The 26,724-nt window shown below is 52.6% G+C and overlaps 2 protein-coding genes across 7 annotated transcripts; one reads left to right on the top strand and one right to left on the bottom strand.

Annotated features, from left to right (window-relative positions):
- The first annotated feature begins 19 nt into the window (after positions 1-19).
- Positions 20-25,198, top strand: BRME1 (break repair meiotic recombinase recruitment factor 1). Of its 6 annotated transcripts, none has more exons than XM_060630458.3 (11): positions 20-108; positions 406-469; positions 881-932; positions 5,017-5,194; positions 8,387-8,468; positions 8,708-8,818; positions 12,693-13,958; positions 17,294-17,404; positions 17,647-17,735; positions 19,739-19,831; positions 23,560-25,198. In XM_060630458.3, the coding sequence occupies exons 1-11, from the start codon at positions 77-79 to the stop codon at positions 23,564-23,566; spliced, it is 2,085 nt and encodes a 694-aa protein (XP_060486441.3). In that variant the 5' UTR covers positions 20-76; the 3' UTR covers positions 23,567-25,198. The 6 variants fall into 6 exon arrangements, with proteins under 6 accessions (XP_060486441.3, XP_060486436.3, XP_060486437.3 ...); XM_060630453.3 differs by lacking the exon at positions 23,560-25,198 and adding an exon at positions 20,934-21,607; XM_060630454.3 differs by lacking the exon at positions 23,560-25,198 and adding an exon at positions 20,075-20,828.
- Positions 21,885-26,700, bottom strand: NANOS3 (nanos C2HC-type zinc finger 3). The gene is made up of 2 exons (XM_060630461.3): positions 24,804-26,700; positions 21,885-22,848 (listed from the first exon to the last, which is right to left on the bottom strand). The coding sequence occupies exons 1-2, from the start codon at positions 25,312-25,314 to the stop codon at positions 22,781-22,783; spliced, it is 579 nt and encodes a 192-aa protein (XP_060486444.1). The 5' UTR covers positions 25,315-26,700; the 3' UTR covers positions 21,885-22,780.
- Between the last annotated feature and the right edge of the window lie 24 nt (positions 26,701-26,724).

Raw genomic sequence — 26,724 nt, 5'->3', positions numbered from 1 at the left:
CGCGGGAAAGAGGCGGGGCGTGCGCGCGTGTGCGGGGGCGGTGCTGCCATCGCGCCTGCGCACGGCGGTGCCGTGAATGCGCGGGAAAGAGGTGGAACGCGCGCGCAGGTGTGAGGGGCGGTGTCGGCCGCGCGGTTCGCGGCGTCGCGCGGCCACCTGCGGGCTCTGGCCTCTCCTGGCGGCCCGGGTCTGGACATTCCATACTTTTAGGTGGCCGGGGTAGGGTTAGTGTGGGTCCGGCCCCCGGAAGTCGGGCCCACAGCGCTCGGGCTTCGGGCCTTCTCCGCCCTTCCCCGCCCCCGACAGTCAGCGCCAGACCCCCGGCCTCCGTGAGGGCCAACTTTTGCCCTTTATTTTCTCAGAAAATTCTAATGCAAGTAATTTAACCGAGTTGTTCCCCGACAGATCCAGGCAGACCTACCCAGTTCCTGATAAGGACAGAGTGACCTTGACAACTTCTGTGGCCCAGGTCGGTGTCGGCTTGTCTGGACGGCCCCAGGCATCCCCCACAGGGCTCCCTGACCCTTTGAAGGGCCCCAGGTGGCTCCTTCCAGGGTCCTCGGGTGTCCCTGGAAGGGCCTCCGACCAGAGCGGAGAGGGACGGGGCTTCCCATGTTCTGCCCCGACGTGGGGACTAGAGCCGTGTCCCCAGGGCTTCCCAGGCGGGCGGGCCGTGGCCTGAGGTGGCTGTGACTCCCCCCCCACCATGTTCCCTCGGGGCCCAGCTTGACGTCCCCCCCACCCCCTGCCCCCACCCCGCATCCCAGCAGCCTGATGGGCCAAGGTGCGGGGAGGGTGGCTTCTGCCCTCAGCCAAGGTCACTGGGGCTGTACCCAGGGGCAAGGACTGCTTACAACGATGGGATTGTGCTCATTTTCAGATTTCTCAAAGGAGGGATAAAATGACCAAGAGGAAAAAGCTTCGGACTTCAGGTATTTGGACACTCAAGTTGACCCGTCTTTATTGCTGCTTCCGGTTACAGGAGGACGTGGGTCTGTTTGTTGTAGAAATGCTAACGCGACCCCGCCAAGCCCCTGGGGGGGGGGGGGGGGGGAGTGACTTCATACGAGCTGGTGAGAAAAGTATGAATTGTGGAAAGTGCATATGGTAAAAAAAAGTGAAAGCTTTCTGGAGTTTCCTCCACCCTCGGGTGGGATCCCACAAGCTTAGGGCAGGGGTGCGCTCTCAGAGACAACCTGTGAATAGAGCTACAAGGTCTTTTTTTTTTTAACGTCTATTTTTTTTTTTTAACTTTTTAATTTTTTTTAAGTTTATTTATTTTTGAGACAGAGAGAGACAGAGCATGAACAGGGAAGGGGCAGAAAGAGAGGGAGACACAGGATCGGAAGCAGGCTCCAGGCTCTGAGCCGTCAGCCCAGAGCCTGACACGGGGCTCGAACTCACGGACCGCGAGATCGTGACCTGAGTTGAAGTCGGACGCTCAACCGACTGAGCCACCCAGGCGCCCCTTTCACGTCTATTTATTTGTGAGAGAGAGAGACAAAGTGGGATCAGGGGAGGGGCAGAGAGAGAGGGAGACACAGAATCCGAAGCAGGCTCCAGGCTCTGAGCTGTCAGCACAGAGCCCGACGTGGGGCTCGAACTCATGAACCACAAGATCACGACCTGAGCCAGAGTCGGACGCTCAACCGACTGAGCCGCCCAGGTGCCCCCAACTACAAGGTCTTTGATATACTATAGGGTCATCGGTTGGTGGCTAAGTGTTTCACTCTGGAACCAAAATCCTGGGTTGAGGGCAGCCTGGGTGGCTCATTCTGTTGAGTATCCAACTCTACATTTTGGCCCTGTGCTGGGATTTGCACGGAGCCTGCTTGGGGTTCTCTCTCCCCCTCTCCCTCTGCCCCTACTCTGATCGCGTTCTCTCTCTCTCTCTCTCTCTCTTAAGATAAACAAATAAACATAAAAGAAAAAAAAACTGGGTTCATCCTAGCTCTCATGCTGGCCCTGTGATTGCAGATGACTTACTTTGTGCCTCAGTTTCCCCTTTCTGTAAATAGAAGATAATAAAGGCACCTACCCTGTCCATTCAAACAATGATTCTCAACCTGGTGGGAGGATTTTTTGCTCCTCGGAAGACACTGGAAATGTCTACAGACATTTTTGGTTTTCACAACTGATATATGTGGGGAAGGTGGCAGGGACTGGCATTTAGTGGGTTGAGGCCTGGGATGTGCTCAAAATCCTAGAATGCGCAGGACAGCCCCCCACAACACAGAATGATCTGGCCTCAAATGTCAACAGTACCAAGGTGGAGAACTCTGCCCTAGAGCTCACATGTGGATTAGTATTTGTAAAGCACAGAGGATAGACCCTAGGTATACACAAGTATATGCTGCTGTTGTGATTCTCCCCCCAGACTTAAAAAAAAAAAAAAAAAAAAAAAACACACACACAAAGAAAACAAACAAAAAAACACCTTCATTCTAAAGTAATTTTGGTCTTACAGAAAACTTGCAAAAATAGTTCAGGGTTCTGTCTACCCTACCTCCAGCTTCCCATGAGGTTAATGTCCAACAAAACCACAGGACAACGATCAATCATAATATTGCATATGAAGCCAAGAAATGAACCTCGCTACACTACTTGTTTCGAACTTTCCTATATATACACCAATATAGTGTTTTCACTGGAAAATAGAATCATCACACATATCGACCTATAATCTGTTTTTTGCTTTATGGGATATCACAATCCTCTTTATTTGTCAACCTACATGTACGTTTCTTCACTCGAAAAGAAAAATACCCAACATTACATAGTATAGCACCACCTCCCTGTCTTTGTCTAAGATAACTTAAACCTCGTAGAAGTTTAGAAATGATCACTTACTGGCTAATGAACATAAGGAGTAGCACTCATTTCCCACCCCACCCCCCCCAACTATGTGGGACAAAAATTAGCAACGGATTGAAAATGTTTTGTGTAGAAATGAGCAACAGGCTGCTTGGAAACACAGGAATTTCACTGACCTTGGAGGGGGAAGCTGGGGACAGCCAGGCCCACCCACAGCATGTCATTTGGGGCCTCTCTTGGCAGTGGCCTCCCTAGCTCGGTGGACCCCATGCTGGCCCAGGACAGCTGTTTCTGTGTGTCCTGGAAGGGGTGGGGACAGAGGAAGATGATTCTGGCAGGTGGTGAAAGAAGCCCTTCCCTCCCAACGTCTTTGGCCTTTGGCGTTGAACATAAGGTTCTGCCTTAGTTTTTCTTAAATTAGTCCTGTGGGGATAGATCACAGGAAGGAAATGGGAGGCTCTTCACTTCTGTTGATATTTTTGTTTTTTATTTGGTACACATGTCCATTGGATGAGTAAAGCGAGCTGGTGTTTGGGCATCGTAAGAAACCAAATAAACAAAGCTGCTCGATTTTGCCTTTTTTGGCAGACCACAGGGTGGGAATATGCTTGTGTAAGAAGCATTCGTTGGAGCCTTGCTCTAAGTACAGCACTGGCGCGGGCACCTAAGCAGGGTGCACCGGCAGGCGGGGCAAGGATGAGATCCAAGGGTGCCGCAGACTCAGGTCCTGCCCTCATGACCCTCAGGGTCTAGGCAGGGGAGAAAGAAAATTGCTTCTCGCCGGGAGCACTAATTCAAATACACAGCAGTAAGGTAAAGTTCTAAAGGGGTACACGTGAACCATAACAGAATCAAAAAAATTACGGAAAAGTCACAGTGGTCTACTGGAGCACAAACAGCCAAGTGAATGCTAACGAGGACCCTAGTGATAGATGCTGGGGATGGGGGGCTCATTCAGTGGGTTTACTTCTAGCTGAGGTTGGAAAGGATCTACCTGACTGAACTCCAGAAAGACCACCTGGTTTGCCTTTTTGTTCTCACTGGTCAGAGGCACGGTACATAGTAGGTACTCAATAAATGCTCAAGTGCACTTAAGTATGCAGGCTCTGGAGTTGGACTGACTGGATCCCATTTCCAGATTCCTTGGCCTCCAGGTGCCTCAGCTTTCTTATCTGTAAGATGGGCAGAACAGTGGGATGCTGCCTCAAAGTTTTATCATAACATACCCAACTTCTCAGGATAGCGTCTGTCATGGAGTTGTCTAGGTTCAACCTTTATCATTTGTTTTTTGAATAAATGAGTAGGTCGGGGCCAGGTTTGGAGAGGTATTACAAGTCAGCCACTACTGGCAGTTTCCGTGTAAGGGTGTTCCCTTCATTCAGCAAATAGGTGTTAGGCTCTTAATTGCTTTCAGTGATGGGGAAGGTATTGCAGATATTCAAGGGGCCGAGGAGCAGCTGAGATGTCACCTCCCTAGCACTCGATAACTGTAGGTCCCAGTTTTCCCAGGATGGATATTCTGCAGGCATCACAGAAAACTAGAGTGGTACATAATTTAGTCCTATCAGTGTTTCCTGGTGGTGATCTCTGTTTTACACGTGTGTTTATTTAATCATGTACCAAGTATTTATTGAGCACCAGTGGTATACTAGATGATCTTCTAGGCACTTGAGACTCAGTAGAGAGTGAGATAGACCCCTCTTTGTATGGAGCAGGTTGTATTGAGGGAGACAGAAAATAACCAGTACATCAGATACTGGCAAAAAAAAAAGCTGTGAAGTGAATGAAACAGACCGTGGGTCTCTATAGGGGGTGCCCTATAGAGAAGTCAGGGATGGCCCTCTGCAGGAATATTTGAGCTGAGACTCAAGGAAGCCAGTACACATCTCTCCCCACCTTCCCAGAGAGACAGGTGGGTGGACCAGGTTGTCTTATGCAGTTTGGTGCCAGGCCACATCAGGATTTGGTCTCAGTCATGACCAGTCCTTAGGTAAAAAGCCTTTGAATCCCATGGCCACCTAAGCTCCTGGACAAGGCTCCATCCCATCTCTCTCTCCAGGCTGGTGTCAGAGCAAGGGTTTCCTGCTCTTGGAACAAGCTTGTTCATGTTGCAGCAGTGGCCCTGCCATGTTGGTTGTCAGCCATGGAAGTGCCTGCTCCTTGTACCTCCCATCCCTTCATTTTCCTTTCTCTCTAAACTAGGTGGAGAAGGAATCCGTCCTCCAAAACTCCCAAAGAACCCAAGGCTAGGAGACTCTGGCAGGCCCCCCCAGAGTTCTGAGTGGGGCTGTTTGTGTCTCCCTGAAGAGTCAGAAGGCAGATCAGGACCTGTTCCCTCTGCCAAACAGAGGACAGAGGAACCAGTACAGGCAGCCTCCAGGTAGGTGGCTTGGAACATTCCAGCAAGCCTTCCCACCAACAGTGGGCACAGCACAGCCGTCCAGTAGGCAGGATGCAAAAGCGTGGGGACAACCATGACCCATCCAATGCCACGCCTCCCTCTGCGGGTTCAGGTCCCCTCAGGTGGCTTCTCAAAGCCATTCCTAGGAATCTCCTTTCCAGGGAGAAAGGTTGATATTTTAACCACGGGCAAGGAAAACCTTGAATGTTTCAAGGTCACTTGGTAATAGAATGCATCTTGTCCTCTGCTGGTCAAATCCATGTTTATCCCACATTCCTTCTTAATCAAGAAAGGATCGATGGAGTTGTGGGTCTGCGAACTAAGAAGCCATGAAAGGGGATAGCAAATATTATGTGCCAGACAGTGTGCTAATAATAAACAGTTTATGTCTGTCTGTTCGTTTAATCCTCGTGGCTATGTGAGGTAAGTTTTTATCCCTGTGTCACAGGTGAGGACTCTGAAATTTCAAGATGTCAAGTGACTTACTTGCCCAAGGCTACTGAGCTGGTGCAGGGCAGGCTGGGGTCTGGCTGTGTCTGGCTCCTGTGTTCCTAACCACCATGGTTTCCCAGCTTCCTTATTTTTATTTTCAGGAATATGTAATTAAGCACAATGGGGGAAAAAGAAAGATCTGGAGCATAGTCTATTCATGGAGTTAAACCACATGTAACTACAACAAAGTAGAAAGGGTTAGCAGGAGTTAAGAGGAGGATTCCTGCTACCAGAAGTCTTCAAAGAAAATATCATGGGGGCGCCTGGGTGGCGCAGTCGGTTAAGCGTCCGACTTCAGCCAGGTCACGATCTCGCGGTCCGTGAGTTCGAGCCCCGCGTCGGGCTCTGGGCTGATGGCTCGGAGCCTGGAGCCTGTTTCCGATTCTGTGTCTCCCTCTCTCTCTGCCCCTCCCCCGTTCATGCTCTGTCTCTCTCTGTCCCAAAAATAAATAAAAAAAAAACGTTGAAAAAAAAAAAAAAATTTAAAAAAAAAAAATAAATAAAAAAAAAAGAAAATATCATGGATCAGTGTACCAAATTTTCTGAGTAAACAATTGCGGCACATGGTCTGACCAACAGAGCTGTTTTTGGCGGTGGGGGCTGTGTGGTCACAGGTCATTGCAATCTTAAGACTAAAGGCAGCCCTGTGGTGTGCGGGATATGAAGAGGGGCCGCATGTCACAGCTAACCCGTTCTCCCAGACAGGTAGCATGATGTCACGGTGCTTCACGCTCCTGGAGAGGCCAGCAGGGCTCATGGGGTCCCAGGCACTGCCCACCCTACTGTCTAAGTCCATAAGAATAGTCAGAACCTACAGAAGTGGGTTCCCACTCTCTTTTTTCTGTTTTTGTTTTCAAAATGTTTAATTAAGAAATTCCATGTGCATAGAAGTACAACAGAAAAAAGCAAAGCCAACAAGCTTAACACATTTATGTTGAGAAATGAAATCTTTACCAGTACCCTAGCAGCCACCCAAATAATCCACTCCAATTAAAAATTTTCAAACTCTTGGGGCAGGGTGGCTCAGTCAGTTGAGCATTGAACTTCAACTTAGGTCATGATCTCACAGTTCATGGGTTCGAGCCCCATGTTGGGCTCTTGCTGACAGCTCAGATCCTGGAGCCTGCTTCAGATTCTTTCTCTCTCTCTCTCTCTCTCTCTCTCTCTCTCGCTCTCTCTGCCCCTCCCCCATTCTCACTCTGTTTCTGTCTCTCTCGAAAATAAATAAGCATTAAAAATTAAAAAAATTTTTTTCAAACTCTTGCTGTCAGTATCTAGATTTATTCTGTCTCCATAACCTCCTGACAAGGTTTAAACCTGTTACTGTATCTTCGTGCTTTTTCCTGTTCCACTTATAAAGGTGAAATCGTGAAGGTTTAGTTCCAGATTTTGATTTTTTTTAACAACACATACATCCACATTTATTTAGATATAACCATAAGTCTCACAATCTTTTTAAAAAGACCTAATATTTGGGGGGCGCCTGGGTGGCTCAGTTGGTTACGTGTCCGACTTCGGCTCAGGTCATGGTCTCGCAGTTTGTGAGTTCAAGCCCCGTGTCGAGCTCTGCGCTGACATTGCAGAGCCTGGAGCCTGTTTTGGGTTCTGTGTCTCCCTCTCTCTCTCTGCCTCTCCCTTGCGCTCTGTCTCTCTCTCTCTCTCTCAAAAATAAATAAACATTAAAAAAAAAAGACCTAATTTTTTAAGGTGTTTGGGTTTATAATAAAATTGGAAAGAAGGTAATGGAGAGTTCCCATATAGACCCCTGCCCCCACACATGCATAGCCTTACCCATTGTCACGATCACTCACCAGAGCTGTGCATTTGTTACCCAGGATGAACCTGCACTGACACATAATAATCACCTGCAATCCACAGTTTACTTTAGAGGTCACTCTGTGTTGTATGTTCTGTGGGTTTGGGCAAACATAGAATGACATGTATCTACCATTAGAATCTCATGCACAGTATTTTCACTGCCTAAAAATTCTTTGCGTTCCACCTGTTCATCTCTCCTCTCTCCAACTCTGGCCCCACGGATCTTTTTATTGTCTTCATAGTTTTGCCTTTTCCAGAATGTCATAGCGTTTCCATCATACAATATGTAGCTTTTTCAGGTCACTTATTTCACTTAGTAACACGCGTTTAAGCTTCCTCTCTGTGTTCTCATGGCTTGATAGCTCATTTCTAATGCCGAATAATATTCCATTGTCTGGATGCACCACAGTTTATTTATCCATTCACCCACTAAATGCAATCTCAGTTGTTTCTGCATTTTGGCAATTAATGAATACACCTGTTTTTTCTGACATTGTGTCTTTTGCATCTACAACTTCCTTTCTCTGGAATTTGCAGAGTTGGGGGTTAGAGTGTCATTCCAAATGTGAAATCCTATTCTTATTTCAGGAGCCAATTCCTGGGATTCTAAGGGTAAAGTGCTGCCAGAGCAGGAAGCTTGGATTCTAGATGTGAGACTCTGCACCCTTCTTGGCAGTCACATGTCACCCTAGGCGCAGCTCCCCTTCTCCACCCCACCCTCTCCAAGCAGGTGCTCCAGGACCTCCCTTGCAGGAGACTGAGCACTACTTTGCCTTTGGATTTATTCTGTTTGTCTTACCACGCGCACGGACAGCTTTCCAGAACTTCAGAACCACCTCTGTTTTGCCTTTCTCCACCCAGCTCCCCTGCTGAGGAAGCACAAGCTCCCTCCAGTCTCCTCGGGGAACCAGAAAAGGAGCCAGCACCCCTTCCTCTTTCCCAGGTGAGCCTGTTCTATGGCCTCATATATGTACTGCAAACGCTGCCTCCCTTAATCTGGAGTTCTTATCTCCATTCAGCATCAACAGGCTGACAGGTTGGTGAGACTGTGTGCTGGGGATGGAGTGGAGGGCAAGGACTGCATTTGAAGCTGCAAGAAAGGAACTGGTTTGGCGTTTGTTTTCTGAGACCTCATTCCGCCCTTATCTTTATTGCTGCTTTGTTCTTGTATCTGGTTCACAGAATTCAGCCAGGAGGTTTGTCCCCCAGTTTGCAAAGTCCAGGAAGACAGTGACAAGACCAGCAGAGTTGAGGGAAGAGGACCTCAGGAGTGGAACCCCTAAAATCAGCCAGGTGAGCCCGTTAGACACCCAGTAGCTGCTTGGACCAGCCTTGGCTACTGAGTTCAACCTTGGTTTTCTTTGGCATCGGCTAGACCTGCATCTGTCTGCATGCCCTTTTTCAGTGCGTGATGCTACAGATGTGTGTGGAGCGTGTGCCACGCCTGTGTGAGGCGCTCAGGACAGCTGTGCCTGCACCCAAGTGGTCAAGGCCACAGCCCTTCTCCCCAGGTTGCATGATAGTAGTAAAAATGCAGAAAGACAATCCACATTCTGTCCCTGAACCCCTTTACTTCTTGGAAGCTTTTGTGTGGTTGGGGGCAGGGGATGGGTCTTACAGCGTACTTTCTTGTCCTTTCTACCATGAGCTCCCAGGGTGATGATGTCTCTGGCAACAGGGGCCCCTACAAAAGTGAGGGATGGGCATTCCCAGCAGCCACGTTTGTAATCATCCCCAGTGGAGAAGACCCGATATCCTTTAATGGGCGAATGGCTGAACGCACCATAGAGCACAACCCAGCAACAAAAGAGGAACAAACCAGTGATACACGCAACAATCTAGATGGATTTCTAGGGCGTTATGTGGAGTGAGAAAAGCCAGTCCCAAGAGGTTATATACCGTAGGGTTTCATTTGCATAACGTTATTGAAATGAGAAACTTATAGAGATGGGTTGGTTAGTGGTTGCAGGGAGTTGGACCAGGGTGGGGTGGGGAGGTGAGTGTGGCTACACGTGGCAGCACAAGGGACCCTGTGTTGGAGATTTCCCATATCTTATTTGTGTGGTGGATGCACAGCCTCCACCACTGAGAAAGCTTTGTAGAACTTCATACACACACACAAACAAGCATAAGTCAAGCTGGAAAGCCAAGTAAGGTCGGTGGACTTGATCAGTGTTGGTATCTGGACTGTGATATTATACTCAAGTTATATAAGATGATACCACTGGGGGAAACTGGGTAAAGGGCATGACGAATCTTTTTCTGCCATTTCCTTATAACTACATATGAATCTACAATGATCTCACAAAAAGTGTAATTTAAAAACAAGAGGGGTCGGGGGGTGCCTGGGTGGCTCAGTCAGTTAAGTGTCTGACTCTTGGTTTCAGCTCAGGTCATGATCTTGCGGCTTTGTGAATTCTAGTCCCATGTTGGGCTCTGTGCTGGCAGCGCAGAGTCTACTTGTGATTCTCCCTCTCTCTCTGTCCCTCCCCCGCCTCGTGCGATGTTTGTCTCTCTCAAATAAACTTAATAAATAAATACATACGTGCATACGTACATACAAACGAGAGGTCGGGTGCCTGGTTGGCTCAGTTGGTAGAGCATGAGACTCCTGATCTTGGGGTTGTGAGTTCAAGCTCCATGTTGGGTGTAGAACTTACTTAAAAAAATAATATTAAAGGGGCGCCTGGGTGGCTGGGTCGGTTAAGCGTCCGACTTCAGCTCGGGTCACGATCTCACGGTCCGTGGGTTCGAGCCCTGCGTCAGGCTCTGTGCTGACCGCTCAGAGCCTGGAGCCTGTTTCAGATTCTGTGTCTCCCTCTCACTCTGCCCCTCCCCTGTTCATGCTCTGTCTCTCTCTGTCTCAAAAATAAATAAACGTTAAAAAAAAAATTAAAAAAATAATAATATTAACTAACTAATAAGAGGGGTCTTAGCTTCACTGTCGACTGAAAATGTGCAGGAAATGCTATGTGTAACTCAGCGGCTGGTTGCCAGTGGCTTTACTGAAGCCAGACTGACAGGCCATGACCTTCAATGCTCTGATATTTGCAACACACACCCTCCTAGAAAGGTTGGACTTGACTGATGTAGGGAGGTAACTGTGGAGGAGGCATCTCCCTCAGTGCTGATAACTGTATGGAAGAAGCATGGGAAGGGGGGGACAATCGCTGTCTATAGGGTGCCCTTGGGTACAGACCTCAGTCCCTACCTATCAGATGTAATTACTTGTAGTCCAGTTTGAAAGGAGAGTTGATGGCATGGTTGTGAGAGGAAGGAAGGTGATGGGTTGACTCCAGGGTTTGGGGCCTGAATAGCTTGAAGGATGGAGTTGCTGTAGTTGAAACAGGGAACCTCTGAGGGCATACTCAGGAGCTCGTGTCGGTCATGTGACATTGGATGTCACCAGGAGATACCAGAGGGAGATTCCAGATACCAGTGTCTCGACTTGGGGGAGATCCAAGGGCTACAGTGGTTCTGCAGGTTTAGGTCTGAATGCCTGGATTGAGCTGCCATCTACCTAGGGGACGATATCTATCTACGTCCCAGTCAGAACCCTCTTTCCCACCCTGTTCTGGTCATCTCTGTCTCCATTAGGGACATTTCGCTTCTCCCTCTCTCTTTTAAGGTTTTTTTTAGTGTTTGTTTATTTATTGTGAGAGAGAGAGCAGGAGAGGGGCAGAGAGAGAAGGAGAGAGAAAGAATCCCAAGCAGGCTCTGTGCTGTCAGCATAGAGCCTGATGCAGGGCTTGAACCCACGAACCGTGAGATCATGACCTGAGCCAAAACCCAAGAGTTGGATGCTTACCCGATTGAGCCACCCAGGCACCCCATATCTCTTTTAAGTTTTTTTTTTAATGTTTGTTTATTTTTGAGAGAGAGAGAGAGAGAGAGAGCGCGCGCGCGCGCGCAAGTGGGGGAGGGGCACAGAGAAGAGATACAGAATCTGAAGCAGGCTCTAGGCTATGAGCTATCAGCACAGAGCCTGATGTGGGCTTGAACTCACGAACCCACAAGATCATAACCTGAGCCAAAGTCAGATGCTTAACTGACTGAGCCACCCAGGTGTCCCTTAAGTTTTTATGTTGAAATAATTATAGGCTCATAAAAAATTGCAAAAATACTATGGACCCAAGTGTCCACTGGTAGATGAATAAACAAAATGTTGCATATCCATACAATGGGATATTATTCAGCCTTAAAAAGCAAAAACATTCTGATAAAGGCTACAACATAAATAAAACTGGGCAATATTATGCTGAGTGAAATAACCCAGCCACAAAAGGATAAATACTATAGGATTCCACTTACAGGAGGTCCCTAGAGGAGTCAAATCCGTGGAGGCAGAAAGTAGACGCTCAATGCTTGGATGCCTGGGGCTGGGAGACAGGAATTAATGGGGACAGAATTTCAGCTTGGGAAGATTTGAAAAGAGTCTTGGAGATGGAAGGTGGTGACTGTTGCACAACAGTGTACATGTATTTTATGCCACTAAACTGTATACTTACTGGTTAAGATGGTGAGTTTTATATAATGCGTATTAGACCACAATTGAAAACAAAAACAGTACAGGGGCGCCTGGGAGGCTCAGTCGGGTAAGCGTCCGACTTCGACTCAGGTTATGATCTCACAGTTTGTGGGTTCGAGCCCCGCATCGGGCCCTGTGCTGACAGCTCAGAGCCTGGAGCCTGTTATGAATTCTATGTCTCCCTCTCTCTCTGCTCCTCCCCTGCTCATGCTTTGTCTCTCTCTCTCTCCTTCAAAAATAAATAAAAACATTTAAAAATTAAAAAAAAGAAAAGAAAACAGTACAGAGAGGTCCTTGTGTGCTCTCCTCCAGTTTCCTCCAGTGGTAACATCTTCTAACTAGCATCCATTGCCAACACCGGTCAGTTGACGTTGACACAATCCACAGGCCCCCTTGATTTTTATATCCTTGATCTGTCCAAGAGGCAGTGTTGGTGGGAAGAAGGAGCTGATGGAAAGAGGGATTCCTCTGCTTCTGGTCCCCACTCCAGCCCCTGGGTCTAACTATGCCCAGCACTGGTACTGAATGGTACTGGTGCACCATGTGTAACATCTGAGACTTTGTACAGGTATAGTTACAACTAGAAAAAATTTTAGTTGATTATTGAAGGCTCAAGGCTGGGTCTTTTACTCTCCATAGGAAACACCGCCAGGGCCCAGTAGCCAACAGGCCAGAAGCCGACTGCAAGAGGAGTCACTAGGGCTTGCTTCCTGGGAGGCCAGGGAGCTGGGAGCCCAGACCCAGGTAGACAGCACTCACCCTGAACACAGAGACCAAAACCCCGTGACACCTGTGCCTGGAAGTGGGGATTCTCCGCCCTCGGCTTCCACCAGCGTCTCTCCAGAATGGGGGATGGTACCCTTGGCCTCAGAGAGGGCCAGCCAGGACCACCTGTCGGAGCAAGGAACCAATACACCGGATGGTGAAAGCAGGAAGGGATGTTGGGTTCTAGGCTATCATGGCCAGAAAGGGCTCCTGCTGAGCAGTGATACTGAAGAGAAGGAGCCAGACCGAGGAAGCCTCCAGGAAGCAGGTGTCCAAGGGGGAGCAGAGGCTGACCTGCCTGAGGGGCACAGAGAAAAAGGAGACAGTGTCCTGGGTCCCTCCTCCACTCAGGGCCCAGAGCCCGGATCTGCAGACCAGGCCCTCTCTGACCCCATGCAGATACCCAGCAAGACTAGCAGGGAAGAAGAACAGAGCTGTAGCGGCCCAAGTCACTCCTCCCTTGGGACCGTTGTCATCACAGACAGGAGGACAGACCCCACTGAGCCAGAACAGAGGGCTCCAGAGGTGGCCAAGCCAGATGAACAGGCCAACACCAGGGCACCTTCCTCTCCCAGTGGGAAGGCCCCTGATGGAGGCCACAGTGGGGCCCTGCTCAGCTGCACACTTCTCACTGGGGAGACAGGAGGCAGAAGGGAGACCAGGTGGGAAGACAAGCCCCCTGGCAACATCTTGGGGGGCCCTTTAGGCTCCCTGGCTCTGGATCGCAGGATAAAAGAGCCCATAGTAGGTGCTGGAGATTCCAGTCTTCTAGCCTCAGAAATGGGCCCACCTGTTGATCAAATAAGGGCGCCTGGCCTGGATGAAGAGGGACTGGGGGGGATGTGTGCACTGCCTTTGCTGTTGCAGCCTGAAGGTGAAAAAGCAGCTGAGTTAAGGAGCCAGAGCCCTAAAGAAGACCTTGACTGGTTCAATCTGTCTCTTGGAGCCTTTGCTCCTCCAGTGCACAGAGAAGCAGTGGGTGGCCCTTCCCAGGAGACCAGGGCCTGCCACGACCACCCAGATGCCCCTGAAGATCCCACAGGCTGGTCTGAGTCTCCAGCCATGGAACCTCCCTTCCTGCCAGACAGCCAGATACGGGATGCCCTAGAAGTCCCTGACCTTGCAGCCTCACCTGAGCAGGTAAGAGCTTCCCCACATGATAGCCAGACCATCCCAAGATAGGTGTCAAGTGGCCATGAGCCCTGTCACAAAGCACCCACCGGTGGGGAATTTGGGGTGTGTGGTCATCTGTTTATACAGCACACGGGTCTAGGGGAATGAGGTTTAGCTTCAGTGTGTATGGAGTCCGTGATTTTCCAGATAGGACAGTCCTGCCTTTCTTTCTGGAGGAGTTTGTGTGGGAACTGCAGAGCCCCAGGCAGTGACACACATGCATTCCGTCAGCCCAGGCAGAGTTGATGGAGGTCCTCCATTCCTTGACTGCAGCCCCCAGGTGTGCCCACCCTCTCCACGCTTCAGGGCCTGGCCCTGGCTGCAGGTGCCTGAAGGATATAAAGAGGATGCCTGAAGCCTTGAGGGGTACCTTTGAAAAAGCCAGTGTTGTCAAAGCTGGGCATGGGGGAGAGGACTTCAGTCTCCAACTGAAAAGAGCCTTTGCCCATCTTAAGGGTCGTTTCAGGGTCCTGATATGAATTTTTTTCCAAATATATACAAGAATTTTGCTTTCCTGCTGGAATTCGTAGGGACTTTCTTTCCTTCAGGGATCTGCCTGCCCAACAGGCAGTGGGAGAGCTGCCCCAAATCACCTTTCCTGGCTACTGAGCCTGCACCGGCCATTGGCGTTCACCTGTCTGGGGCAGGTGGCAGCCTTGCTTTGGCCCCACCCCCAGGGAGGCACCACATCCCTGACCACTGGCACACCTGAATCTGGGCTAAGTGCTTTGTGGTCACACCCTGGAAGGTAGGTGGTTCTCTTTCCACACACTGGGTGTGGATAAGAGGCTGAAGGAGGTTGGGCACCTGCCCAAGGTGAAGCAGCTGAGTGAAGCAGGCTGGGTCTGTTCCCAGGTTGGCCTGATTCTGCAGCTGTGCCTGTCCTAGAACACAGAACCCAGCTTGCTTCACAAACATTGGCCTCTGTTTCTTCGGCTGTCCTGTTGAAATGTTTAAAAAGTTAATTCAGGGGGCGCCTGGGTGGCTCAGTCGGCTAAGCGTCCGACTTCAGCTCAGGTCACGATCTCGCAGTTCGTGGGTTCGAGCCCCGCGTCGGGCTCTGTGCTGACAGCTCAGAACCTGGAGCCTGTTTCAGATTCTGTGTCTCCCTCTCTCTCTGACCCTCCCCCGATCATGCTCTATCTCTCTCTGTCTCAAAAATAAATAAACGTTAAAAAAAAATTTAAAAAAAAATTAATTCAGTTACATGCTTATCAAGAGCCTGCTCTTCCAGGAGTCAGCACATCAGGCGTGGTCCCTGCCCCTGTGAGGTTTGTGGTTGTACTGTTCCCACCTGCCTCTCCCAGAGTAAACATTTTGTACCCTATCATTTCAGCACTTAGTTTTTTTATACAATATGGCCCCGAAACACAAGCCTAGTATTTCATCTGGTGCCTAGCTGAAGAAAGCCAGCTGTTCCAGCCACAGAGGGGAATGTGGTTGGGTTGAGCAAATGTGAGTCTCCAAGGTGCTGCCTTCCCAGGGGATGGCCAAGGGTCATCTTTGGCCCTTCACCATGTTTACCTGCAAGGTAGCTCCAGACCAGGCCCCAGGTGCCACATGTGGGCCCCCAGTACCTTGTGCCACCCATTTCTCAATCACCAGATGAGTAAGATCATGGAAAGCCAATCGCCGTGCAGTCCACTCATAACGTTTGAAGACAAGTACCTGGGATAGATGGGCGTTCAGCTCCTGGCACAGCTGAAATTTTATAATTGAAGCCCCATCCATTGAAAAATATAAACCCCTCCCTTGGACAGAAGAGCAGTCTAAGTTACCCCCAGTCTCTGGCTGCTGGGCAGTGGCTAAAGGAGCAGTTGGGCTATCTAGTGGCATCCAGCAGGCAAAGAACAAGCCCTTCCTGATCGGCCACCAGTGACTTTGGGCTTTGAAAACACCAAGGAATCCGCAGTGGTGGGACCCAGCAGACAGCCGGGGTGGTCAGACCTGACAGGCCCCCCAGGGGCGGAAGCGCTGCCCTGACAAGGCTGCTGACGCCTGGGCACGTTTTGTTTTGATAATGGGCGTTCCCAAACAAGTTGGGGCGACCCCGGCACAGGCAGGTTCCCACGGAAAGCTTCTGGATGGGGCCCAGCAGGAAGGCTGCGTGGACAGGCACACTTGGGAATAGAGTGCAGGTAGATGGAGAGAGTGGCAGCAGCGGCCTGCCCACTGTCCCTCACGGTGGCACAGCCATGAGCACTGCTTCGGAGGAGGCAACTCGGGGTGTCCCAGAGGTTACACAGCAATGACAGAGCAGTTTCAAACCCAGGTCTCCTCACAGGAAACTATGGTGTTTTCTTCTCATAGTAGCTCCCTTAGGATGTAACACTCCCCACAGAGACACTGGGGCCTCTGTAGGCCACTGCCACGTAAGTCACTTAAAAAAAGCTGATTCCACGTCCCTCTTGGGTCCTAGAGTGGTGGCCTCCAGCACATTCTGGAGGAGAACTGCCCTCACTGTGTCAAACATTCACAGAACCCTGGTGGAGGCAGTAGTACCTGTCAGGAGGGAGAATATTCCTCATGGCCAAGAACAGCACAGGGAGTTGAGTGAACATGTGATGCCAAGTTGTATTTTAAGCCACAGAGTCACTTACATGAAAGTCAACCAGATGCCTGGGAGATAACTGGACAGACTTCCCAACTCGGCACTGCTGGCATTTGGCCCCAGATAGTTCTGTGTGGTGGGGCTGTCCTGTGCACTGTAGGGTGCTGAGTGGCCCTCCTGACCTCTACCCACAGCACGCCCATAGCACCTTCCCCAGTACCAAAGTGTGCCGACCAGCGTGAAGTGCCTAGGGGTGATCCTCCCTGGTGAGAGCCGCTGGGCTACAAGCAGCTCTTCACGTCTGTTCCTTGGGATTCAGGGACGATTTGCAGCTGTAAGCTGTAGCTCAAGCCCTTCATCCCATCCCCCACTGCTGTCAGGAGAGAGGGGCTCGGTTCTGAAAGGATGTCTTTTGGAATGGGTCCCGTCTTACTCTAGGACTTTGGTCCCCCCAGAAGAGGCCCTGGGCCGGCCACTCTGCCCAGCCTCTTTGCCTCTTTTCAGAGGGACATATGTCACCTCCATGATTGAGCCTGACATTTTCCATGAAAGTTAAACCACCGTTGACATTTAGAAACTTAAGCTTCTCAGGGTTATCTGGCTTTCTCCCCTATTAATTATAAATTTTCCCTTAAAATGTATTTGCAAAATCTCTCCCTGACATGAAACCTGGCTGACCTCTTCCCCTCAACACCAGATGCCCACCTCACCCCAGTCACCATTACTGGGGGTCTTCTCTGCATCTTTCCAGATACTGCAGGATGAGCAGGAGACAGTGCTACACCTCAGCCATCAGAGACAGAGCCATCTGCCAGCACAGATCAGCCCTTCAGAAAGCACAGGCCCGGCAGGGGACACCAGGGTCAGGCCCCACATTGCCCTGTCTGCTCTTTTGGAATGGGGAGGTGGGGAGAGCAGCCGGGGCTGGCGGCCCCCGGGTCTAGCTGTTACGGCATCCCGTCCCTTCCCTACACCACTTTTCTGCAGGATTCTCTGCCTCCATGTCCCTGACATGGCCTGGAGGAACCAAGAGGTCCCCTGCATGACCCTTCCCTGTGCAGGGCTCACAGCTAGGTCATTCATATGTGTGCTCTCTCTTCACAGTTGTTTCCTCTGGGGAGCAGGCTGGACTCTTGTTGGCCTGGCACAAGCCCACATGCTGATGGAGGCCCCCTCACTGACTTCCAGCTGAGGTAGACATGATGGGGGGAGGCTGACCCAGGACCCTTGCCCCAGTACCGGTTGTCCCTAAGTGCCTGGGAGGGGAAAACGTCACTGCTTTCCTGGAACTGGCGCTTCCCACACTCTCCCTCACCATAGGCCTGCCTTGCCCTGGATGGGCCTCAGTAAGGGAGCCAAGCCCCATCTTTCAAACTGTGCGTGTCGCCTGATCCCCATGAGTGGAAAAATCGTGATCATCGATCTACAGACAAACCACAGTCTCTTCCCAGAACCCCTGGGATGGTGCCCCCAGGTCCATGGGTTGTTGTGATGTACCATGTACTTTTTGTGGAGAGAGGTTCTAGAGCTTTCCCTAAATCTCTAGAGGGGAAGAGGACCCAGACAGGGCTAAGAACCGTTGGCCCATGTGACCTTGGGGTCTGTCCCCACTCTGGCACCTTCTGGCCCTCCAGGGTCCCTGACTGGTCCCGTCGCCTCACTTGGCTCTGTGCCCTAAGACAGGCCACTTTCTCCCTCCTGCAGGCCATGGAGCATGTGTGTGCGCGCGCGTGTGTTGGGGGGTCCTCTGTCTCTACCCCAGAGCCTTTCACAGTCCCATCACCTCCCTTTGTGTCCTTTCTCCCCACCCTGCCAGGCGCTAACACTGAGCCAGTCCTCTCCTGTTACCTTGTACTTGAACTGGCCTCTCTGCAGAGGCTGCAGCTTATCGATTATTCATGGCCAAATTTCTGTTTCTGGCTGGCAAGTGTGGAGGAGGGGTGAGAGACACAGCCCTTGGCAGAATTTGTCTCCTTCCTCTTTCTCCTCCTCCCCCTCATCCTCAGGATAGAGGTGGCCACGTTCCCACCTCTTACCCATGCATAACATCTGTAAATAGTACCTGTTGTACCACGTGTTGCCACACACACACACACACACCGCAAGGGGATCGGTGGCGGTTTAGTCACAGTGGCCCTACTATTGCTTGAGCAAAGAGGAGAGAGATTCATGTTGTGAATCTCCAGTGGCCTCTGATATGACCCACATGGATGACTGGAAGCCCCAGGCAGGTCATGGGTCTGGTTCAGTGGCCTGTGGCTGAGTGGGACGTGCAGAGGCTAAGGCAAGCCAGCTCAGGGTGACCGAAGTGGGTGGGGCAGAACTGGAGTTCCCACAGTGACAGCCCGGCAGACGCTGCCAAGCTGGGGTGTGGGAGGATTTAGGAACAGCTGTTGGCTGGAGTCCAGGAGGGCAGCCCACTGCCCACACCCGCAGGCCACGTGTGTTAGTTACAGTGGGTGCTGTGGTGCATCTACCCTTCCATAGATACTAATGCCATCCAGTGCCAGCTCTTCCAGGAATTGCTCTGGGCATGGGGGAGGCCGTGTGGGACAAAACACAAAACTTCCATCTGGTGGGGGTGGGAGGGTGAGAGACCAGCAAATTAGTCAGATGGTGAAGTGTTGAGAAAAAGACTGTGAGGAAGGGGTTAAAAATTTACAGTGGTGATCAGGGAAGGCCCCCTCCCCCCACCAGGAGGAGATATTTGGGAAAGAACATTCCAGGGCCCTAAGAAGTGCTCAGGGAACAGCCAGGAATTCAGTGTGGCTGGAACAGGGGGGGAAGGGAATGAGAAGGAGGGGATGGGGTCTGGAGGTGCTGGCAGATGGTGCAGGGCTGCAGGGAGGGGTACTGGGCCCGACCCGGTTTCCATTTTCACAGCCCACCCCACCCCAGCACTGAACGGGGGACAGGCTGTAGGGGCAGGAACTGGGGGCCAGGGAGGCTGTGGCAGCTGTCCAGACAAGGACCAAGGTGGTGGGGAGGCGGCTGGATTCTGAGTGTGCTTCTCATGGTACAGCTAGCCAGGTTGGCCATGAGGGCTCTGCCTGTGGTGGCTTCCTATCTGTAAAAGGTATTAACATCCAGAGAAGACCGCTCCAGGCCCAGCAAAAGCCCCCAGAACAGACTTTGACAGAGCTGTCCAGTGAGGTCAGGCTTCATGTCATCCCTCCCTTCCCCCCCACCCCCCCAGGACCCGTGTAGGGATCAAAGCTTACGAAGCTGCCAGGATGGAGGACGCAACAGACACCGTGCGTGGCCTTGTCGTTGAGCTCTCCAACCTGAAGTAAGCATTGGGCAGGGATCCACAGATGAGTGGGGTGGGAGGGGTGGCGGAGGGGACAGGGCCTTGGAGGGTGGTAGGGAGGGCCCAGTGCCAGCATCTGCCTGTGTGCGTGTCCATGACCCATGAGTGTGTAGGTGTGTGAGCTTGTGTGGGAGAGCGAGCAGCCACTTGTGCCCGAATGAGAGGTGGGGTCCTCGCACGGACGTCTGGTGGAGCACAGCTCCTGCTGGCACTTCCCTGCAGCCGGCTGATCATGAGCACCCACCGGGACCTGGAGGCTTTCAGGCGCCTCAACTACAGGAAGGCAAGGCCAGCAGGGAAAGCGCCGGCACCCTACACATCAAAGGGAGCTGGGAATCTCCCTCCAGGGGAGCGATCCTGGAGGGATTTGTAGATTACTTCCAGACCACCTCAGGAGCGCCCTGTGCGCACACTTGTGTGCAAGCTCACAGTGCCTATGCGTGTTTCCTCTGCGCTGGCCCCCAGAAGTGCCTGGCACTCCTGCCAAACAGCTGGAAACAATCCCTCAGCAGACCCCGGAAAGCCTGCAGGCCGTGTGTGCCCCCTGGTTTACCCTAGAAGATGCTCCAGCGTTTCCCCAGTGGGCCCCAGAAACCTTCCCTCAGCCTACCCAGAAGTCAGCTTTCCATGGGAAACACAGGAGGCCAGGCCTCAGTCAATAGCCTCCCTTGGGAGTTGGTTCGGGAGGGGACCTGCTCCTCCCTGGGGCTGCAGCAAAGGCCAGAGGCAGGAGGCTGGAGGCTGACTGTGCCCCCAACACTCAGGAAGGCAGCTGCTCTGAGCAGGGCCCATAGCTGCCCGGACGTTTATCTGGATTTGCAAATTTCAGTTCTTTAGCTCAGGTTATGGGAGGTTCAGAATTTGTTTCTTTCCTGGAGGAGAAAAGGGTTCCCTTTGTTGGCGGTACCTTTGTTTTTCTCCAGATTTCCATTTTATTTGTTCTGGTTAGAGCATTAATAAATGATTCCCTAGTGTGGATCTGGACCTGTTGTTTGGGGTTTGAGGCATTTTCAGTTCCTTATGTTTTGCCCACAAACCTCCCTAACCACCTCTTTCTCCTTTTACTTCTCATCCTCCCCAGGAAGGCAGGTTGGGCCACTGCCGGGCCCTGTGAATCAAGGGGTCCCCACAAGATGCTAAGTGTGTCAGTCTCCAGGAGTGGGTGGCTGTGTGTCCATGTGTGTGTACACATCCAAGCACACACACACACCCGTATCTGTGGGGCAACAAGCCCACTGAGACATCATAGTTGATCACCCAACTGCAGAGTTGGCAGGTTTGCTTTGAGAGCTCAGATGGCCTTACCCATCCCCCAAGGAAAAAGCTGCTTCTAGGCCCCAGACTGGAAGGAGGCAGTCCTGGGGGATTGTTACTGATACAAACACAGCTAGTGGCTGCAGGTGCTGCTGTCCAACCCATTTTACAGAACACGATGCTTCAATTAAATTGGTCACCAAAACGTTGACCAGACTGGAGACTTCATTAGTCCTTTGACCTGTGACTCCTGCACCCATTTCCTATAGTCAAGGCAGAGATCCCCTCCTACTGCCTTCTTAGACCCCAGGAAACCCCATGCTGGAGGAGAACAAGGTGGGTCATGGTCCCCCTTCTCCTGGCTGGATGTGCAGCTTCTTCCTTGAACCTGTCTGGACATGCCCCTTCTCCTGGTACCCTGGGTCTCAAGTGCCAGCAGCTCTGGCCTATACAATGAGCACTTACAAGCAGCTGGGGGTGGCTGGGATGTTGTGTCCCCTAACCCAGTTTGAAACTCTTGGGGCTGCTAAGGAGCCTTCCTCTGGGTCTTCTTCCTCCTCCTTCCCTCCCCTCTCTAAGCAGAGGGACCAGGCTGTCCTCAAGGACTATCTCCCATCCCCAGCCCTCCTCCTGGGTGGCCTCGGGTCCTGGTCCACGTCCAAAAGCCAAGGGCCAGAGGGGACCCTGCAAAATCCAAATCCCGCTTCCACCCAACTCTGGGAGACCGTGTGAGCTAGGGATGGAACCCCAGACCCCAGGCCAGCCCTTGGCTTGGGGGAAGAATTTAGACACTTGCCACCTGCTGCCCTCTGGAGGCCAGGGGAGCAGACAGGGAGTGGGGATTCCCACAAGCTCAGCCTTTGCCCCAGGAGAACTGGATCACACTACCTGGTAGGGACAGATCTCCCTCCCCTGCCCAAGCAGAGCCAAAGCCATGATGCCTTCTGCCCAAGGCCTTGGCTGGCCCAACCCCCCAGGACATATTCCCATTCTTTGCCAACCCCCTCAAGAAGTCCTTCCCTGTTCTGAAGGGTCTGGCATGTGACTTCATGGCCTTGGCTGCTGGGACATCTGTGATGACCTAAACATTCACTGAGGGCCTCCTTGGTCAGGATGATTTGGGGAGGAGGGGGAGGGACAGTCTCCTATCAAGCCCCCACCTCCAGGGTGGAGGATTCTGCCCATTTGGCATGTCAGTGTGTGAGAGATGGCTGGAAGGGAGTTCAAAAATACCAAACATCACAGAAATGGCTTCAGGGTGCTAACCGGGCAGCACGTGCCGTGCTCAGGTGCTGGACTGTCACCCTGTGGTGCCCACTCCCACTGAGAATAGAAAAGAGGTGCCCCATCCCCTCTGGAGCTGTTCACACTACCTTGTCCCAAGACCTGGCCTCTTCTGACGCTGATCCATTCATAAGCATTTATTGAGTGCTGGGTGGGTGGCCAGTGCTGGGGAGGGAGGGCCAGGGTGACCGACAGCCACCTCCTTCCTCATGGGGGGGCTCTTTCAGCTGTGCTCCCAGGCCCTGCTCTCTTAGCCAGGCCTCCAGGCTGGGGGAAGGGCCCAGGGGCAGGTCCTTGCAAAGTGGACCTTCCCCAAAATACATCTTCCATCGAGCTTGGGTCCCCACACCCAGGGGAAGGCAGCATCTCCATCCTCCCTGCACCAGTCTCCTAGGCAGAAGTGGAGGGACAGCAGGAAGAGGGTGAAGGTCCAGAAGACTTCCCAGCACCTTTGGAACCTGGATTTTAAAAAGCGGAGGGAAGGAGAAAAACGATAATAGGGTATGATTCAAGGCTCTCAAAGTCCTGGTTCAAACTTCAAGGCTGCCGGGGCTCTGGCGCCACCTGGGGGCCGCTCCTGGAATAGCATCCCTGTGGCCGCCAGGGATCCCTGTGGCAGCCCAGGGTGGGACCCAGAACTGGATACAAAGCCCAGAAACTCCCACTCTGGCTGGCTGCGCTGCCCCCTTGCGGCTGTAGGGCTCTGGGACTCCACATTTGTTACACCCAGAATGTTACAGGAGGCTGGCCTTTCTGCCAGTATTGTGGTGAGGGCTGCTCCACCCCACCCTCCAAACCTGGGGAGTTTTCCTATTCCCTCCCACTTAAGAGGGGAAAAAAAGCAAATTCTGAGGCCATCATTTCTATGTACCCTCGGCTTCCCCCATTTCCCAGTTGGACTTCACTGCATCTCTTGGGGAATATGGTCTTCTGCTGGAGGGACTCATCTCTTTGGACAAATGTTCCCAGCACAGCGTCTGGGGGTGAGGGTGAGATGGTCCCGTCCAGTCACTTCCCTCAAGGAGCTCACACTCTGATGGAAGAGGCTATACCCACATCGGGCACCCAAATGGGCAACAATATGGCCCAGTCGGACCTGCCTCTTCTGTTAGCCATCTTCCACAAAAGCAATTAAAGTTGCTAAAACGATTTGTTTTAAAACCCCACAGGAGCTGAGGCCTTTCGCATCTGTAATAACTGCTGCCACGTAAACTCAAACTACACCGAGCCTGCGGCCTGCCTGGTCCCTGGCCTTCCTGCCTGGCTGGGAGCTCGTTAGAAATGCAGGTGCTCAGGCCCCACCCAGACCTGCAGAAATGGAATCCACATTTGATGATCGCTATGGGGTGACCCATGGGGTGAGCCAGGCAGTGTGGGGCCAGTTTAGACCTCAGGGAGGCTTCAGCCAAAGCTCTCATAAACTTATGCCCCAGCTGCCCTCCTGAGCTGATCCACACACAACCAGACGTTTCCCTGGCTGCTGGGTCTCTCCCTCCTTGCTGCCTTGACACCTCGGCCTGGAGGACCAGCCTCCTTCCTGCCTTCTAACACTCTGAAATCTGTCCCGACAGTCCAGCCTACCACGGTCTAACATACTGTTAACATGCAGACCTGGTCTTGCCCCTTCCGTGGCTCCCTAGTACCCAAGTCCAAGATTTATAAGGCTTTTGTGCTGTCCCCCCCAAGTCTCTGACACCTCTTCCACCATACATGCACACACATTCTGTCCCAGATACGTTAACTTCACTGGGTTCCTGAACGAGCTCCGATGCCTGGGCCACACTTCTCAGCACTCCATCAAACTGAATTAGACTTTCAAAAGTCACTTCCCCCAGGAAGCCCTCCTGGACCTCTCCATCCAGATCCAGGTGCTTCCTCCGGACTCTCCCATTCAGCACTCATCACACTCTCTGAAATGCCGCTCTCCCATCTACATTTTCACATCACTGACCCAGCCCAGCACTCAGCACAAAACAGACACCCAAGCTGTTTGGCGAAAGAGTGAACAGAGGAGGAGCATGAAGAAGCCAGGGTTCAGAGACGCTGAGAACTTCTCTCAGGCCACACAGCTCCTAAGTGCCAAGCAGGACTGGAGCCCCTGCTATACCTAACTGCAGATCCCACTACTAGTCCCCACAGCCTCCCCGACAGATCCCCCCCATGCCTGGAAAAGAAGGCGTTTCCCACATGGGCCCAAAGAGGGAGAGTCTTGCCCAAGGCCACAAGTTAATCCCAGCCCCAGTTTACTCACATTGGGCAACACTTATAGAATATTGCTCTAAAGTTTCTACACAGATCATCTCCCCCCACCACTCTAAAGTGGGTGCTTGGGTTAACCCCACTTCATAGAGGCCCCGAAGGACTCAGCCACAGCCTGGGGCAGGTCCCCTCCACAGCGGGTCTCCCCAGCCACCTGCACAGGCTGCCGCCGCTGCTCCCGCGCCCGCTGCTCCCGCGCCCGCTGCTCCCGCGCCCGCTGCTCCTCCTCTGCGATGCCCCGAGTCCTGCATCCTCGCCTTATCAGGCCGGGATACCCTCTTGCCAGCTGAGTTGCGGGTGGTATAGCTGTAGACGGAGGTGTAGCCCTGGCCAGTGAGCGGGCAGAAACGACGGGTGTGGGCACGCTCACGCGTAGCGCCGCACTGAGGGCACACGTAGTCACGAAGGATGGGACACAGCACCCGGCCGGCCTCGTCCTTGAGCACGTGGGACTGGTAGATGGCCCGGGACTCTCCGTTGTGTTTGCAGAAAGAGCACAGGCGTTCAGGAGCTGCTGAAGATTCCGGGCTGGGCCTCTGACCCCCTGGCCCTGGAGCTGGCTGTGGCTGGGGGTCCAGCCTGGTCTCAGGCTCCCCTTCCCCACGCAGAGCCCCGACCAGGCGTGCCAAACCCAGGTAATCCGTCCATAGGTTGAAGGTTCCCATAGCTGGGCAGCGTGTGTGCCAGGTAGAGGGGCAGAGAGAAGAAGCCTTGCCTGCCCAGAGCTCCGCTTTCTAACCCGTCCTCTGCCCCTCCCTTCCCCTCTGTGGAGCCTAGGAGTCTGGGCTGTCAGTTCCCTCCTTATACCTCCAAGGGAGTGTGAAGGGGGAGGAGCAGGCCATGGGAGGTTCCTCATTGTCACAGGGGGGCTTGCTGCTGCTCCCCCATAAAGGCACCTGCCAGGGGATACATGGTCTCTAGGTGGGCTGGGGGTGATGGGGAGTGACAGGACACAGGCTGCAGGGGGCACCCACAGTTGGGAGCCACCCCCCACACAGAGGGGCATGGGGAGGGCTACCCCTGCCTACCCCTCTTGGAGGCCTGTGAGGCCAGCCAGTCCTGCCCCACAGGGAGACGGGGAGGGGAGGGGGAAGCCCCACCCCAAAGACAAGCACTGATGTAGTCAGTAACTTAGTAACTTGTGTCTTCCTTCCCCTGGGCTGGGGGAGGGGCCGGGTGCCCCTGGGCTCTTTGGGGAAGGTGGGGAGCCGCATGATGCACCGGCTGTCTCTGGAAGGGGGATGGTGCCTGGTTCATGGGGAAGGCCAAGGATCAAGACCCCCAGCTCAGGGGTCCCTCAGGGAGCTTTCACACCTATTTCAGCGGAACCACTTTCATGGACGAACACCCTGAGGTATGAGGCCACCCGCCCATACTTCACAAAGACAACACAAAAGCCAGTCTCCCCCATCCAGTTACCATAGCCCCTAAGGCTAGGTGCTGGCCCTGGGGTGGACAGGAAGTGAGAAAACATTATGGGGGCAGCAGAGGCACAGGCTGGGTTAACGGAGGGGGGGACCCCCCCCCCCCCGCACCTCAATCCCCACCCACTCCCTCAAATGAGACCCTCAAGAGTTACCCAGGTGGGGCAGAGACTCGGCAGATGAAGGGATGAGCAGGCACCGAGGTGCTAAGTGGGCAACCAAAGGTAAAGCAGAGGTCTGTGGGTGCTGGGCCCAGGACCTAGACACAGAGAAGAGGGGCTCTGCTGCCTGCCCACCCCATTCATTGGTTGACTGACTCGTTCAAGAAATCCTAGTCCTGAGTCCTCTGGGAACAGGGCTCACTATCCCGTCAGGAAGGTTTTCCAGGTGCCTCCCAACTCCCCCCACTCCCCTGGATTTATTCCCCAAATCAGGCTTGTGTCCATAAGGATCCCAGATGCCAGCCCTCCCCAAGGGGTGAGGAGCTGAGGTCAGGGCGTCGCGTGAGTGGGTCTTATCCCCTAGTCCCTTCCCCTCAGGCTGTGTCCGGCCCAGCCACAGTGACATTCATCCCTCGGTGGGTCTGGCCTCCGTCCTCACAACCCACCGACAACAATGAATGTTGATTGTGACCTTCGCTGTGGCCTAAAG

This window comes from Panthera onca, chromosome A2 (assembly GCF_046562875.1).
Source record: "Panthera onca isolate mPanOnc1 chromosome A2, mPanOnc1 haplotype 2, whole genome shotgun sequence".
Classification (NCBI taxonomy): domain Eukaryota; kingdom Metazoa; phylum Chordata; class Mammalia; order Carnivora; family Felidae; genus Panthera; species Panthera onca.
Note: the sequence above shows the minus strand (reverse complement) of the source record. Positions and strands in the feature narration are given on the sequence as shown.